Below are 15,922 nucleotides of genomic sequence, written 5' to 3' on the forward strand. Positions count from 1 at the left end.
TGTATATGGGGGTCGAGGTACATGGGTTTGGAGAGCACGGTGTATTGGGGTGCGTGGGAAGTGGGGTGCGTGGGAAGTAGGGTTGGGGTTGTGCTGTGTGTGGGGGTCGAGGTGCCTGGGTTTGGGATGCACGGGGATGGGCTGCATGATGTATCAGGGAGCATGGGGTTGGGGTGTGCGGTGTATTGGGGTGCACAGGGATGCGAGGTGCATGGGTTTGGGGTCTGCTGTGTATTGGGGTGCACTGGGAGCAAGGTTTATGGGTTTGGGGTTTGCTGTGTACTGGGGTGCGCTGATGTAGGATCCATGAGATTGGGTGGTGCTGTATATGGGGGTGGAGGTGCATGGGTTTGGGGAGCATGGTGTATTGGGGTGCGTGGGAAGTGGGGTGCGTGGGAAGTAGGGTTGGGGTTGTGCTGTGTGTGGGGGTCGAGGCGCCTGGGTTTGGGATGCACGGGGATGGGCTGCATGATGTATCAGAGAGCATGGGGTTGGGGTGTGCGGTGTATTGGGGTGCACTGGGAGCAAGGTGTATGGGTTTGGGGTCTGCTGTGTATTGGGGTGCACTGGGAGCAAGGTGTATGGGTTTGGGGTTTGCTGTGTACTGGGGTGCGCTGATGTAGGATCCATGAGATTGGGTGGTGCTGTATATGGGGGTGGAGGTGCATGGGTTTGGGGAGCATGGTGTGTTGGGGTGCATGGGAAGTGGGGTGCGTGGGAAGTAGGGTTGGGGTTGTGCTGTGTGTGGGGGTCGAGGCGCCTGGGTTTGGGATGCACGGGGATGGGCTGCATGATGTATCAGAGAGCATGGGGTTGGGGTGTGCGGTGTATTGGGGTGCACTGGGAGCAAGGTGTATGGGTTTGGGGTTTGCTGTGTACTGGGGTGCGCTGATGTAGGATCCATGAGATTGGGTGGTGCTGTATATGGGGGTGGAGGTGCATGGGTTTGGGGAGCATGGTGTGTTGGGGTGCGTGGGAAGTGGGGTGCGTGGGAAGTAGGGTTGGGGTTGTGCTGTGTGTGGGGGTTGAGGTGCATGGATTTGGGGAGCATGGTGTATTGGGGTGCATGGGAAGTAGGGTGTGCTGTGTTTGGGGGTCGAGGTGCATGGATTTGGGGAGCACGGTGTATTGGGGTGCATGGGAAGTGGGGTGTGCTGTGTATGGGGGTCGATGTGCATGGATTTGGGGAGCATGGTGTGTTGGGGTGCGTGGGAAGGAGGGTATTCTGTGTATGGGGGTCAAGGTGCATGGGTTTGGGGAGCATGGTGTGTTGGGGTGCATGGGAAGTGGGGTGTGCTGTGTATAGGGATCAAGGTGCACAGGTTTGGGGAGCACAGTGTACTGGGGTGTACTGGAAGGAGAGAGCACGGGGTTGGGATGTGCTGTGTATTGGGGCACACAGAAGGTGTGTGGTCCATGGAAATGGGATACATGATGTATTGGGGTGCACGGGAAGTAAAGTGCGTAGGATTGGAGTGTGCTGTGTATGGGAGTTGAGGTGCATGGATTTGGGGAGCACGGTGTATTGGGGTGCATGGGGTTGGGGTGTGCTGCGTATGGGAGTCAAGGTGCATGGGTTTGGGATGTGCTGTGTATTGGGGTACATGGGCAATGCAGGATGAACAGGCTTGGGGTGCACAGTGTATTGAGGTGCACGGGGTTGGGGTGTACAGTGTACTGGGGGACACAGGGATGGGTTGCATTGTATGTCATTGTGCGTGGTATACTGGGGTGTGTTGTGTTGGGGTGCACAGGGATATTGGGGTGTGTGGTGTTAGGGTGTGCTTTGGGCTGAGGTGCACAGTAAATCAGGGTTGGCGGGAAGCAGAGTGCATAGGTTTGGGGTGTGTTGTGTATTGGGGTTGAAGGGCATGGATTTGTGATGCAGTTAGGGTGCACAGAAGATGTGGGGTCCGTGGAGTATGTGGTGTATTGGGGTGCACAGGGCAACAGAGTGCATGGAGTGTGGGGTACATGGGGAGCAGAGAGGGTCTGCTGTGTACTGGGGTGCATGGAGGATGTGATATGCATGGTTTTGGGGTGCACAGGGAATGCATTGTACAGGGACTCTGAACAAAGGGATCCCCACTGGGACTGGGGTGCATGGAGAATGGGGTGCACAGCATATCAGACGTGTGGAGAATGGGGTAGAGAAGGCTCTGAGATGCACAGAGAGCAGAGCACATCGGGATGCACACGGTGTGAGGTGTACAGAGCATTAGGGTCCATAGGGACTAGGGTGCAGAGTTAGGGAGAGGGATTAGCACACAGGGATTGGGGTGTATGGTTTTTTGGGGTGCAGAGGGGCTGCATGGGGACTGAACTGCACTTGGATCCAGAGGTGCCCATCTGCACAGAGAGAGCTTTTAGCATGAGAGCAGCAATGCTACTCCTTCACATCACTTGTGCAAATGCCCTTGGATTAAATTAATGAAGTTAAACCACGGGAGAAACACCAACATTGACTAAGATGAACCCATTTAATGCAGCAACCAAATGAGCCATTTTGTTGTAAGCCATCAGAAAAAAAAACAAAAAAAACAATGATCTCTGTCTCCCCCAAAACAGAGTCACAAAACAATCGGTTCTTCCCTTTACAGAGAGGTGACAGCACCTGTCCTGAGCAAATCACAAAGCCTCAGTTTGTGTTGGTGCACACCTGGGGCTGGTAGGACAAAACTGAGTGAAAAAATAGATGTATACAGTACAAAAATGTGTAACAAAACGCAGGGAATGCTCAGTCCCAGTCACAGCCCTGTGTAGTTCTCCCACTTTAGATGTGCAAATGGCTTTTGGCAGTTGACAGTAGCAAAGGACCCCATGGAAGCCGAGAAGGAACAAAGTGCCATCCCTGCCTTAAGCTCACAAAAAGCTTCAGCAACTCAGGGTGGTGAATTTCTATCCCCGCTTAACAAAATTAAGCAACATGCATTTCTGAAATCTCTCCTCCTACCCATGTTAAAGGGTGCTTTGGTTGTGGTTTTTTTTTTTTCCTTTATGGAAGATACCAAATGTAAGTAATGCAATGTTTTGAAGAACCGAATGCATCTCTGAAACAAACGTGTCTCAAAAACGAGGACCAGGTTTGCAGAGTTTGGTCTCATCCAGAGATGCTGAAGCCAGGCTGCACGACCTCCAGAGGGAGGGGGTACCAGGAGAAAAGCTAATGGGAGAAGTAAGATGAGATTAAAAAAAATATAATAAAAAATAATAAAAAGCAAAGGCAAAGGGGGATGCTGTGGTTGTACTGAAGGCGCCCACGGTGTTTCACAGCTTGTAAGACACCCAAACTTGCTTATTTTAAAAGGAAAAAAACCTAAAAAGATCTTAAATACCGAAATCAGAAAGCCAGTTTTCTCTTTCCATCTGGCACAGTTCATCTTCGGAGTAGTGATGGCACTGAACGGGTACACAAAACACCAACAGGAAAGGGCTTTTTTAAGCAGGGTTTGCTGAGGTGAAGGGATGGAAAGAGAAAATCTGCCCAGAATTCATATCCTGGAGTGTTTCAAGAACAAAATGTTTTAAAGAACGTGATGGTGGAACCTGTACAGGAATTATAAACACTTCTCTGCTCACAGAGCAGAGCTTAAGGTGTTGTGTTTCACAGAGTCTGTGTTCAAGTCAAGAAGGCAATGACACTGCTCACTTTGCCTTGCCAGAAGCCAGCTCATCATCTGTTTGAACTGCAATCCCATGAGGTGTTATTCTCCAAAAATCCACAGGACGTTGACTCCTGACAAGCCAAGGTTTACACGTCTGCAAAAACAAAGTCATCACAATCAGGTGCAAGGAAATCAAAGTGCCTGTTTAAAACAGTCACGACAGCTCAGCACTGTACCATGCAGGCAGGCACTGTGCTTTGCTTTGAGTTGTGCAGAGCATTTCCACTCTGGAGCAAGGGGAAGCCTCAACACTGCTATTATTTCAGGGCAACTTTCAGTGTATACTCCAAACACGTCTCGTTGTGCCAAAAACATGAGGTTATGGCACAATGGCTTTTGTCCCTGGTTATAAACAACAGAACTCCTCAGGCCAGAAAGCAACACCACTCCTCCCCATCACAGTCTCCACCTATGCACTAAACTTCTCCCCCGTGTGCTCAAACAAATAAAACTTCTCTATTTTTAAGAAAAAAATCTGTTATTTCAAGGTGATTTGGATATTTTTGGTGAGCCTGCACATAGCAGGGGGGTTGAAACTAGATGATCACTATGGTCCTTTTCAACCCAGGCCATTCTATGATTACCCCACTGCATTGGTTTCAGTTCAAGGTGCCTTCAGCCAACAGGACACAACACATCACGACAACAAGTTACTCACCCCAGCATCCCAGATTCCTTTGTCTTTATGATATACAGAAACATGAGCAAGGTGTGGAACATGTTGTTTCTGCCCTGAAGTCACAGAAGGAGAAAGGAGCTTAGAAATCACATCAATATTTCAGACAAGCAAAAGCTATGATGAACACCTCACAAAATGGCACTGCAGTGCGTGTTGTCAGGAGAGGGGAAAAAAAAAGAGGTGAAACGATCATACTATGCATCACAGATTTTAGATACCAATTGTTAGATGAGGAAAAAGAACACAAGAAGATACTGCCCAGGTAGTTGTGCACCTTAAATGCATACTAAAGCTATTATTTAATGGCAGATTAAATACTACATAATGGTCAGTGATTGAGTTGAGGTTTGCTTTCTGCACTGAGCCAACATCCCAAATCAGACAAATAAGATCTAGTGATGATTTTGTGACAGCAGCAACACTGGTGTACCTTGGGCAGATTGTAGACGTGGCGCTGGTAGATCAGCTCGTAGTGGGGTGGGTTGATGCTGCTTTGGTAGATGCAAAACACATTTTCATTCGAAGTGTCTGTGGGTGACAAGTTGAAAAGGTAATATGGATTTTGAAGGCGCTGTTGTGACACAAACAGCAGCTCAGGGAGGATGCTGTGAACAACAGTACCTGGTTTGTCAGGTGTTTGAATGAAGTGCTGGGAAGTGAAGGTTTTGCCATCAGGATACTTGGGGTGAGGTGGGAGTCTGGAGTCCAGGTACGTGCAGAACACGTGCATGATGATCTGGGTTAACAAAAACAAACTGTGGTTTAGCAGCCTTCAAGAGACCAAAGAACAACATGCAACAATACAGCAAGTTTCTTCCCGTAACATTAGGCACGACTTAGAGCATGTGGTGGAATCTGGTTGCAACCCTGACTTAACTCCACTCTGTTTAGCAGCTGAGGGCTTAAAGCATGGATTTCAATGGAGCAGGGTTGCCATGTGGGTGGAGACACACTTATTTGTTCCAGTAAATGAAAGCAGTGCCAACCACAGCGTGACAAACTGATGCTGTGTGCCAGGAGCTCAGTTCACACACAAGTAACTTTATCCTGGCGTCCTGCAGAACTGGCAGAGCCATGGATCTTGTGAGCAGATCTGGGCCATAAACTGCAAGCCTTCTGTTTAAAGGATGGCCAAGAAGGGCAGATGCCATTCAACTCAAGTTTTACAACATGACACCTATTTAGCAAGTTTCTCCTTTCTCCTCGTTTTGAAACGAAGTCCTAGGAAGAGTACCTTACTGTTTTGCAGACAAAGGAGTTTCCATGGGCTAAAGGCCAGAGAAGATCAAGTCTGAAGACAAGCCTCAGAAAACACTTCTTTGTGACATTGGGTGAGATTAACAAAAATGCACATCAGTATCATTTCTTCTAGTAATTGCCTTGAGCAATTTAATACCAACACTTCACAGACAGCGTTCATATTAATGATACATCAAAACTTCTTTCCCAGAGTTCTTAGAAGCTTAATATACGAAGAAGTTTAATGTGCAACACAACCTATGCTATCTGGTTTTGATAAAAGACCGAATGTAGGGGTTGTGATTTCCTGCCTCGGGATCTTTAAGCACTTCTGAGCTGCTCAGCTTGCTTTCTGCCAACACAGTGAGAGTTCCTCTGCAGCAAATCACAATTAAATACTTCATCATCTTCACAACTAGAAAAGTAAATCCTGTTTCAAGGCTCAAAACAGCAGTCACACCACCCCATCTCTGTTCTCCCTCTGTTCGTTATAGCAAAGGAAAAGGAGAACAAGGTGAAAGGTTTGCCTTGCATTAGAAATTAATAGGTTTGGTTTGCCCCAGCAAGATCCCTACTAGTAAGGTTGCTCCCCAGAGCTATCTTAGAAACATTTCATGTGAGCTCAAGAGCCAAAGACTAAGGTATGCAATTGCCTTTTTGTAATCTATGCAACGTCCAATCCCATTTGCATTATTCCTCACGTAATCTCACTGACTACAATAGGATTATCTTCGTAGCAATGCAAACAGGATTATTTTTGTGTTCCTCAAAAGGCCTACAGGCCACCACCTCCCAAACCAATGCTGAAAGGCAGCCCACTTCCAGCACTTACAGAAGAGTCCGTGGGCAGGTCGGTGTCCCACTTACGGCCTTTGAAATCTCCTCCTCGGTTCCATCGGAAGGAACTCATGCATCCTCCCTGAGAAAGCTCTGAAAGCAACATTTATTCTGTTACTGAGAGTACAGGAGAGCAGTGTTTTATGCAAGCTTCAAGGACTTCAGGCATATTTACAGCGCACTACATTGGAAAAAATATTGGGGGAGTAAATTTACAGAGTGATTTTCGTTTTTGATTAATGAAAAGGTTAAACTCAGCACTCTGCACTCTAAGCAGGCTGGAGGAAAACAAGAAATAAAGCTTTTAAGAACATTTAAAGACAAAGTTACATCCACGTCCTGCATCATTACATTGCTATAGAACTAGAAAATGGCAGAGAAATGCATCTCCTGCTTAAACACAGCTCTCATCTTTACTGTGACTGTGTGAACACCTCAAATAAAGCAGTGTCTAATGCCACCATGCTTGACTGTGGTAACTGAAGACTCTCCAAGTTAGCAAAGCATCAGCACACACCTTTGATCCTTTCGACCAAATATTCCTGGTTTGGTGTAAGATCCAAATATTGCACTATAGCATTCAGGGTTGGAATGAGTGGAGCTTTCACGAGCGCTGCCTGCTTCAGGCTGCTGATGCTGGCTTCTGCAATACAAGAAGAGCCAGCACATGTCAACAGACTCCTTTACCAAGCATCATTACAAAGAACTCTCCTTTCTGGCAAATTAAACCCCAGGAATATTTAACACATGATACACCACCTCAGTGTTTACTTCCAGGCAAACGGAAGAGTGGACAACTGCTTTACATCACAGAATATAAAAGCCACACGGAACCAACACCCACTTTGAAGAGCACAGGGAGTGTAAGCAGATGGAGATGGGGTGAGCACTGTTCCAGTGGCATCACAGCAGCTGCAGCTCTTGAGTGGACACTACAACCAGCCCACAAAAAATGGATTTCATTTAAAGGCAGCAGATTTAATCCTCTTCTTGGTTAAGGGGATATCAAAGTGACAAGAGAAGCAGTTTCTTCAGAATATTATCATTAAATAAAAAAAGAGGATTTCAGTTCATCAGAATGTTATCAAGAAGTCCTTTCAGAAAGCAGCTAATTTTAAGGGTTTGGAAAAGCACTGCTCGGGGAACAGAGACCACACCAACATACATCAGAAACAAATATAAATTAAGTCTGATGAAGATGAATATGACACCCATTCCATGTTCCAGCCACAGAGCAGCCCTCTGTCAACCAGTATCAGGAATCTCATACTGATGGGGCATCCTACCTCCAATCTGCAGTTCTGGACACCCCATTCTTCTCAGCTGAGTGCTCACAGACTCAATCTCTTGGACAAGTGGCACCAGAATAGTTTCATTAATCCACTAAGAAAGAAAAAGGTGAACATTCAAGAGGTCAGAAGTAACCAGAATACCCAACAATATCCCTTAGTTTATGCCTAGAATACCCAAAAATACCCCTTAGCTTATGGCCCAGTCATCATTGCTGTTACAATCACAAAAATGCTTACCAATAGAAACACTAAGCCACATACAGAGCATGGCAAGTGAATCACAATGCCAACTCAGGCTGAGTTTAAATGACTCTGATACCTTCTGAAAGGCCAGAAAACATAAAGGAGTTAAGAAAACATATTCCTAGCAGGAATCAGATAAAGTTTTTCTAAACAATGAGGGAAGTGGTATTATGAGGGAGAGCCCCTCATCTATAAAGATACGTTATACTTTGATGGGTCAACTCCCTCTTCAGATCTGCTTCAGGAAAACAAGGAGCTGATAACCACCTCAGGAGTATTTGTATGTGACAGGATTTGGGGAGTGAAGCAAGCTGGCCCTACGTTCATGAGCAGATGCTTCTGAGTTTGTATGGAACTCACACAAGTCTTCACTTTTCACCCAGGTGAAAACTATTTTTTCTTAAGCAAGTAAAACCTCATACTTGATAGATGCTATGACCGGAGGGGCAATCAAAGTTAGTTTTACTAGTGACACTCCCATTGTGTGGAATTAGATTCTTCTGCTACAGCAAGTCATACTGATAAGATTTTTTTAATTACATAGCTGAGGATTGTAAGAAAAAGTCAACTTGTGGGATGGAATTTTCATACAATCACAGAATGGCCTGGGTTGAAAAGGACCACAGTGATCATCTGGTTTCAACTCCCCTGCTGTGTGCAGGGTTGCCAGCCACCAAACCAGGCTGCCCAGAGCCACATCCAGCCTGGCCTTGAATGCCTCCAGGGATGGGGGATCCACAACCTCCTTGGGCAGCCTGTTCCAGTGAATTTATTTTTTGTAATTTTCTGTGCTTCAAGCTCATGAAAACAAGTCTGAAATCCCACAGATAGATTTATTTAACCGCCAAACCATAAAAAGGAAAAACAAATCTCGTTGCACCCAAGATGCTTTTGTGTATTTAGTGATGTAATTACTCAGTAATACATCTCAGTATCTCTCTTCCAAGCTGTGTTTTCACCTCCTTGCACAAGAACACCCCAATCCTCACACAGAATGCAATCCTTTCCACCTCCCCAGGCATGCAGGGGATACACAGAAGCTTTCCACTCTGCTCTGCTTGTTTCCAAAAGCCACACAGCCCTTAGAGACAGGACTTACATTTCTGAACTTTGCAGTCCAGGAGTCCATGTGATCAAGTAGCTGTCGATTCATCGTCACTCGTGCCCACACCTATGGAAAGAACATTATTACACAGGAATGCCAAAAGAGTTTTTAAGGTCTGAAACGTTTTCTGATGCTAACTTCAGCACATCATTCAAATCACGTTTGTTTCAGAATCCTTGTGTCCGTAGGCTTCCACTACACTCCCATGCTTTATTCGTGGTACAAGACCCCTGCAGGAGTCCAAATTGAGTTTTAAGCTCTCAGATCTATTGAGATAGATTTGAAAGGTATTTCAATAGGGAAGCTGCATTGGGTTTATGTGGGAAATACTAAAAAAAGATCAATTTAATTGAAGGCACATGAATGGTGTTTCTTCAAATCAGACCTTGAGATGCAGGAGTGAAGGAGAATGTTTTATATCCTTCAGATATACAGAACACACACAGTTGAACAGATGTGTTTCAAGTCAATTTTTATGTTACAAATATAATTTATCCAAAATACTCCTTGCTCTCCAGGGCAGAAATCATTTTACAACTACAATTCACATCCCTTTACAGTGACGTGGAATCTTAAAAGCTGTAGGATGTAAATGCTATAGGATTTCTAGGATTTCTCTCTCTCAAACACTCTTAGAGCTCAAATTCAAAACTCTGGACAAAGCTGTACATTTTAGAGGCCTGCTTCTCTCTCTTGGCTACCTTGCTGCAGAATTTACCTCTTCTGCAGCCTGCTTTGAGCTCAGATCAGCTTCATCTTTGTGTGCTGATGGAGCCTGAGACCTGCAAGCCAGCTGATACTGGAACTTCCTCAGAATCTGTGCATAGTCTCCCATGGAACGGCTGTAGTTCCAAAAGGTTGGGCTGCTGGAAGGAGAGCTGGAATCTGAACTTCCTGAAAGAATAATTCATTTACAGGTCATGTGAAATTATAGCCAAGTAACTCTGGAAGTAACAGTACAGGCAGCAGGTCAGCACAGTAAGGTGCTGACAAGACATGAACACCAAATACCAAGAGTGCAGACCCTGAAATCAATCTGATTTCAACACTGATTTCATTCTCTATCTTAACAAGCATTGTATCTATGCAGGACAAAAGCAACCTGCAGGTAATTCACGCCCCTCCTTATCTGCAAATACCTTATCTCCACAAGATACACCTCTCATCAAGGTGATTAAAGCCCTTCATCTTGTCACGGTCCACTACAGCCAACAAACACTATGGACACAGTCCATCAGCACATGCCTCAATAAGGTTGATTCTGTGGGTAAGAAGTGCTTGTTCTACCCAAAAGAGTACTTTTAGAGGAAAACTTCCCAAGCTCCTAAGCCGTGCAGACGGGTAGACATTATGGCATTCTACATAATGCCTTAAACACTCAGTAGAAGGCTGAACTGTGATTACCACATCATTACCAAGTTCACAGGTGATTAACAGGTGATGAGTGAGGTCTATCAGCACTTTCTGCTGTAGTCCTTTGCAACTCTCCTCAACCACAAAATCAACTCCAGCATCAAACCAGCACCATGCCCTTGCCAAGCTTTTCAGATCAAACAGTATTCTTTCCTTACCCAACTGAACTCGATGCTGCTTCTCTTCTTCACTTCGAAGGAAGGTATCCAATGACTTGAGGTCTGTCATGTAGTCTTCTTTGCCAGTAGGAGAATTATAGAGAATGGGTGAAGAGCGGTAACGAGACCTCAGCCCACCACTTTCCATTGGTCCAATGCTTGTGGGGTACGGCGATCCACCAGGAGAGGGGCTGAAGTTGGAAATCTTGGGCAAATAAAAGCAAACAGTTGCGTCACACACAGAAGACAGAACTCCGTTTTGATTTGGAAACAACGTGAATATAAGACTCCCGTGTGGGACACATGTAAACATAGATCTCAGCTACCTGGTGCTCACCTTCAGCAGCACAACACAAGGACATGATGACCTAATGCAAAGCTTTTGGAGAAGCCTTGGTCATTACCTTATTGTAGGTGCTGCCCGGTGAATAGGCGATCGTACTGCTGTAAGAAGCACTGTTGTTTGACAGAGCCTGCAGCTGAGGGCTGTACCCTGGGATACAACTGGTGGCAAACTTTGGACTGGCACTAGGAGAGCGGGATGGGCTGTAACTCAGCACACTTTGACCCTGGATTGGAGGAGAAGGTGTTGAAGAAGGGACTTTCTTTGCTGTCAGCTCACGTGGTGGAGTTGTCTGTACCGCTGAGATAAGGAAAAACAATCATCATTAGGCACTTTCATGAAGATGCTACAAAGAGCACCAAGATTCGTAAGTCTCTCTGATTTGGTTCTTTTTAGTCCATGTGACATCATAAACATAAACATTTAGAGAAGAGAAGGCTCCAGGGAAACATCATTGTGGCCTTCCAATATTTGAAGGGAGTGTATAAACAGGAGGGGGACTGTTTATGAGGGTGGATAGCGATAGGACAAGGGGGAATGGTTTTAAACTGAGACGGAGGAGGTTTAGGTTAGATATTAGTAGGAAGTTTTTCACTCAGAGGGTGGTGACACACTGGAACAGGTTGCCCAAGGAGGCTGTGGATGCCTCATCCCTGGAGGCATTCAAGGCCAGGCTGGATGTGGCTCTGGGCAGCCTGATCTGGTGGTTGGCAACCCTGCACATAACAGTGGGGTTGAAATGAGATGGTCATTGTGGTCCTTTTCAACCCAGGCCATTCTATGATAAACCTGCACTATCTTGCTTCTAGCCTCATACATAGGTTACAAATTCCTTCTCCAGCCTCACAGCCTTTGAGTCCCTCACTATCACATCCTTTTCTACTATGTGCTTCTCCTCCAGTTCCCCTACAAAAACTCGACGCTCTGAATTCTAATGTGCTGCAGGTAACTTAAGCTTACTGTTCGTGTACTTCTGACTTCATTTCCTCAAAGAATCTTGCACTGAAGAAAGATAACACCAGAAAACAAAACCAAAAGAACACAAAAGGGCTGCCAGAGGTATTTATAACACCCACCTGTGTTCTGCAGCCCCAGCAGGGTCTGCTGTCCAGGACTCATAACCAAACTCGTTGGTGCCACCGTGTATTTGAAGTACCTCCAGAAATCAAACAAAGCATTCAGGCTGAACAGAGATGCGAATGCAAGTTCTAGAACAAAGACAGAAGTTTCTATAATACCATGTGGGTTGAGCATGAGGAATAATAACAACTCATGATTTTTCTCTCCCTCTTGCTCCTTTTCACCATTTAGTTGTATTTGCTACTGTAGTTTAGAGTCTACCCCTCTGAAACAAACTTCAATTATTGTGATACACCACGCACACCCACAATACAGCTGAAAAGAAAAAGAAAAGAATTCTGGAAATTAAATGCTGCAGCAACTCACCGATATACCAGAGTGGCCAGTATGTTATATTGTAATATGTGCTTATGAGTTTTCCAGTCCTGAAAAGAAGAAAAGAAAAAAAAAAGTTGCCATTTTGCAACTGCACCTAATGAAACACTCGGGAGCTTTGTTTGTTTGGATCAGATCTAACAGCAAAACATACATTTCAGTATATATCATGCCTGCAAATGACACGTTAAGGAGGCCCCAGGCCAAGACCACCTTCCGGGCTTCTGTTTCTTTTCTCATCTTGATGGTCCTGTCGATGAGGGAAGTGGCTGGACTCTGCTCTGGTGTCATGATCTGTACCAACAAGGACAAAGTAAAGAGAAAAAAAATCTCAGTTTTTAGACAGTAAGATTATTAGTCAGCATAAGGTTAAAGAAAAAAACAGGAATCTAAAACTCAGGGCTTTACCTTTGGGCGCTGAGTCATGTTTACCAAATAAAAAGCAAACAAACCCTACAGGCTATTTTTACTGCGTATATAAGGACTATTTTTCCAGTATTTCTCCACCTCACTACTGCAAAGCAGCATCCTTTTTCTCCAGTGATGTGCTGATAAGAGGAGAAAGGCAGAACCTAACCTCATTTTTGAAAGATAACATCCTGCAGAAGCAAAGCTCCTGAATTCTCCAAGCAAGTGCAGCTCAGAAGGAAAGAATCTGCAGAATTATGCAGTTTTTCTATGGAAAATTCCCATTCACACCTGTACACAACAGTGTTTTCAGACCATAAAGTGGCCGCCTGTGATTTCAGTAGCTCTGAACACTCTCTGTACACCTGGTCCATGTATCACTGATCTCTGCGATAACTGCATGATACCTCTCTCTAAGTACAGTCCTGTGGAGCTGTCTCATGAGCTCAGTGAGCCACTCTCATTACTTTTAGTAAATTACTTCAGCTGCAAGAAAACAACCTGTGAGAGAAGTATTAATTGAGATATTTATTTAGATTTAAAATAGGAGACACTCACCCAAAGGACTGGGCGCCTCAACACTGCTCAAGGCCAGGTTGGTTGGGCCCTGATCTGGTGCCTGATTGAGTGGGTGGCAACCAGCCCATGGCAGGGAGTGGGAACTGGACAAGCTTTAAGATCCTTTCCAACCCAAGCCGTTCTATGGTAAATGCACTGATACAAGTTGTCCATAGTCACTGTGGGACCTTGCTGTAGGTATCGCTGTTTATTGCAGGGAAGTTGGACTAGATGGCCTTTAAAGATCCCTTCCAACACAAATGATTCTATGAACTGAACATTGCTTCCCCAGAAATCACATTACTTGCTGTTTACTGCTATGACTCAAAGGTGACACAGGACCATGCTTAGTGGCAGAATTATATGAGAATAAGCTGTATGGTACATTTCCTATAATTTGAGCTTTGAGACTTCTCATGCTGATAAGTACAGCCCTAAGCAGACACCTCTACTTTCCTTCCCATTCCTGCACCACCTTTCCCTGCATTGCACCCTCCTGCAGCACCTCTGAGGTCAGCAGCTCCCCATACTTACACACACAGTCCCACAGCTCCCCCGACCACACCACACTCACACACAGAGCTCTGCCCCACAGATGAGGCTCCACATCTCCCCCTCGGCCCTCACCTATCACACAGACTCGGCCCCACAGCCCCTTCCGCCCTAAATCCTGTCAGACACAGCCGACTCCCATCCCTACAGGCCTCAATCCCCAGCCCTCACACCTCAACCCCTCACAGGCCCAAACAGACGACCCCTCCAACCCAGAAGACCTTGAGAACAGTCTCAAATACCTGCTTCGTGGGACACACAGTTTCCCTCAGGGACAACGGAAACACCGCCAACCCCACCACACTCCCCTCGTGCAGCCACCGCCACAACGACCACACCGTCTGCGCCTGCGCGAGTGGGGCGACGTAAAGTGACGTCACTAGCTGCGACGCGGGATGGGGGCGGGGCTTGTTGCCATGGGGACGGCGCCTGTTGCCATGGGGACGGCTGCTGGCGGACGGTTTGGGCGGGAAGGGGCGAGTGAGGGCGCCGCCATCTTGACGCTGAGGTGCGAGGTGCGGGGAGGGGATGCCATGATGACTCCCTGCTAACTCGCTAACAAGACCCTCTCATGATTTCTGTCAGCAGCCAGCACTGAGAGACACATATCGATTCTGTTGAATTTTCAGTTTCAGGTGCAGGGAGCTGCCAGTGACTCTAATGGGATGCTTCCAGGAAATGGTGGTTCCCCCCAAAGTAGTTACCTGAGGGTAGGGAGGAGGATCTGCCCTCAGTCTGTATAGTGCGGTACATGTGGGGACACATTCAGCAGAGTCCTGAGGAGGTGAAGCTGTGCTCATATCACCCAGGAGCTTTGAGCCCATCCCAATAAGTAGCTTCTGGGAAAATGGGTAAATTCTGCCCTTAGAGGATGCCCAGGGTCAGGTGGGTTCTGAAGCTATGCAGATCACCACAAAGGCAGGTGGTGTTTCCTGCTGTAAGAAGAATGGAAGCCCCAGCACCTCCTCATTGAGCATCCTCAGCATCTGTAGCTGCCATTTAAGCTGTTCTGGGTTAATGAAGTAGGCTGTACATGGGGAATATTTGTAAATTTGTTTACTACTAAACTTGGAAGCAGTTGTTGCACGCCTTTTTCCTTCCTCAGCCTCCTGTTAATTGACATTCCTCCCTCTGGACATGTACCCGATGGAAGAATGCTAGAGATTCACAAAATATCTTTGTCATAGAATCTTTCAGAGCTCCTGCAGGACTCCAGGAATGGGATTCATCTCACTTAATCTCAGTATAAAGGACAGCAGTTCACACTAGGACCCTAATGTAGATAATGGAGAGAAATAGGTGATAAGATGTGGTAAAAAGTGATAATAAGGTGTACTACTTCTCACCTGTGGGTCAGATCACATTTGGTCAGATGTTCTAAATGTTGTTCTCACTGGTGATAAGGGAGAATGTGTCTCCCAGTTGTCTATGTATGCCAGAAAAGAACCACAGAATGATTAAGGTTGGAAAAGACCTTTCAGATCATCTTCTCCACCTACCACCAATGTTGCCCACTAAACCACGTTCCTTAGCACCACATCTACACATTTATTGAACATCTCCAGGGATGGTCACTCAACCACCTCCCTGGGCAGCCTGTTCAGATGAGGAGGCTCCAAACTAGCCCTGTCAAATAGAACTAAATGGTGAGAAGAGACGAGAGGAAGAGAAAAATCACAAGTTGCTATTCCCTGTGCTTGATCCACCCGGCATTATAGAAATTTCTGTGTTTTCTCTAGAACTTGCATTCGCATCTCTATTCAGCTTGATTGCTTTGTTTGATTTCTGGATATTCTTCAAATACACTGGGATTGTTCAGCCTGGAGAAGGAGGCCCAGGGGAGGCAAGCACACATTCATTGCCTACAGAGTAACAGACTGTTCTTTGTGTAACTGCTCCTATATGTACCCTCCATGCTAAGGACTACAGTCAGAAATGCCAGGGTCTGTTCACATGGTAGCCTAAGCTTAGTTCC

General features: G+C 46.0%; 1 protein-coding gene across 2 annotated transcripts; it reads right to left on the minus strand.

Moving 5' to 3' along the window:
- Positions 1-2,461: 2,461 nt before the first annotated feature.
- Positions 2,462-14,296, minus strand: TMEM209 (transmembrane protein 209). 2 transcript variants are annotated; one of them, XM_414977.7, is made up of 15 exons: positions 14,190-14,296; positions 12,584-12,723; positions 12,421-12,479; positions 12,051-12,182; positions 11,036-11,274; positions 10,632-10,836; positions 9,779-9,954; positions 9,055-9,126; positions 7,707-7,803; positions 6,938-7,063; positions 6,416-6,513; positions 4,966-5,080; positions 4,775-4,872; positions 4,324-4,397; positions 2,462-3,759 (listed from the first exon to the last, which is right to left on the minus strand). In XM_414977.7, the coding sequence occupies exons 2-15, from the start codon at positions 12,718-12,720 to the stop codon at positions 3,705-3,707; spliced, it is 1,683 nt and encodes a 560-aa protein (XP_414977.3). In that variant the 5' UTR covers positions 12,721-12,723; positions 14,190-14,296; the 3' UTR covers positions 2,462-3,704. The 2 variants fall into 2 exon arrangements, with proteins under 2 accessions (XP_414977.3, XP_040519193.1); XM_040663259.2 differs by having other exon boundaries at positions 13,396-14,296.
- Positions 14,297-15,922: the final 1,626 nt, after the last annotated feature.

Source organism: Gallus gallus, chromosome 1 (genome assembly GCF_016699485.2).
Source record: "Gallus gallus isolate bGalGal1 chromosome 1, bGalGal1.mat.broiler.GRCg7b, whole genome shotgun sequence".
Lineage (NCBI taxonomy): Eukaryota > Metazoa > Chordata > Aves > Galliformes > Phasianidae > Gallus > Gallus gallus.

Excerpts from the sequence above, each read along its gene's own strand:
- TMEM209 (XM_414977.7), bottom strand. The coding sequence starts at position 12,720 with ATGACACCAGAGCAGAGTCCAGCCACTTCCCTCATCGACAGGACCATC. Across the intron at positions 10,837-11,035 it reads CGGGCAGCACCTACAATAAG|ATTTCCAACTTCAGCCCCTC; the intron begins GTAATGACCAAG and ends TATTTGCCCAAG. Across the intron at positions 7,804-9,054 it reads GGACTGCAAAGTTCAGAAAT|TGGATTAATGAAACTATTCT; the intron begins GTAAGTCCTGTC and ends TTTCTTTCTTAG.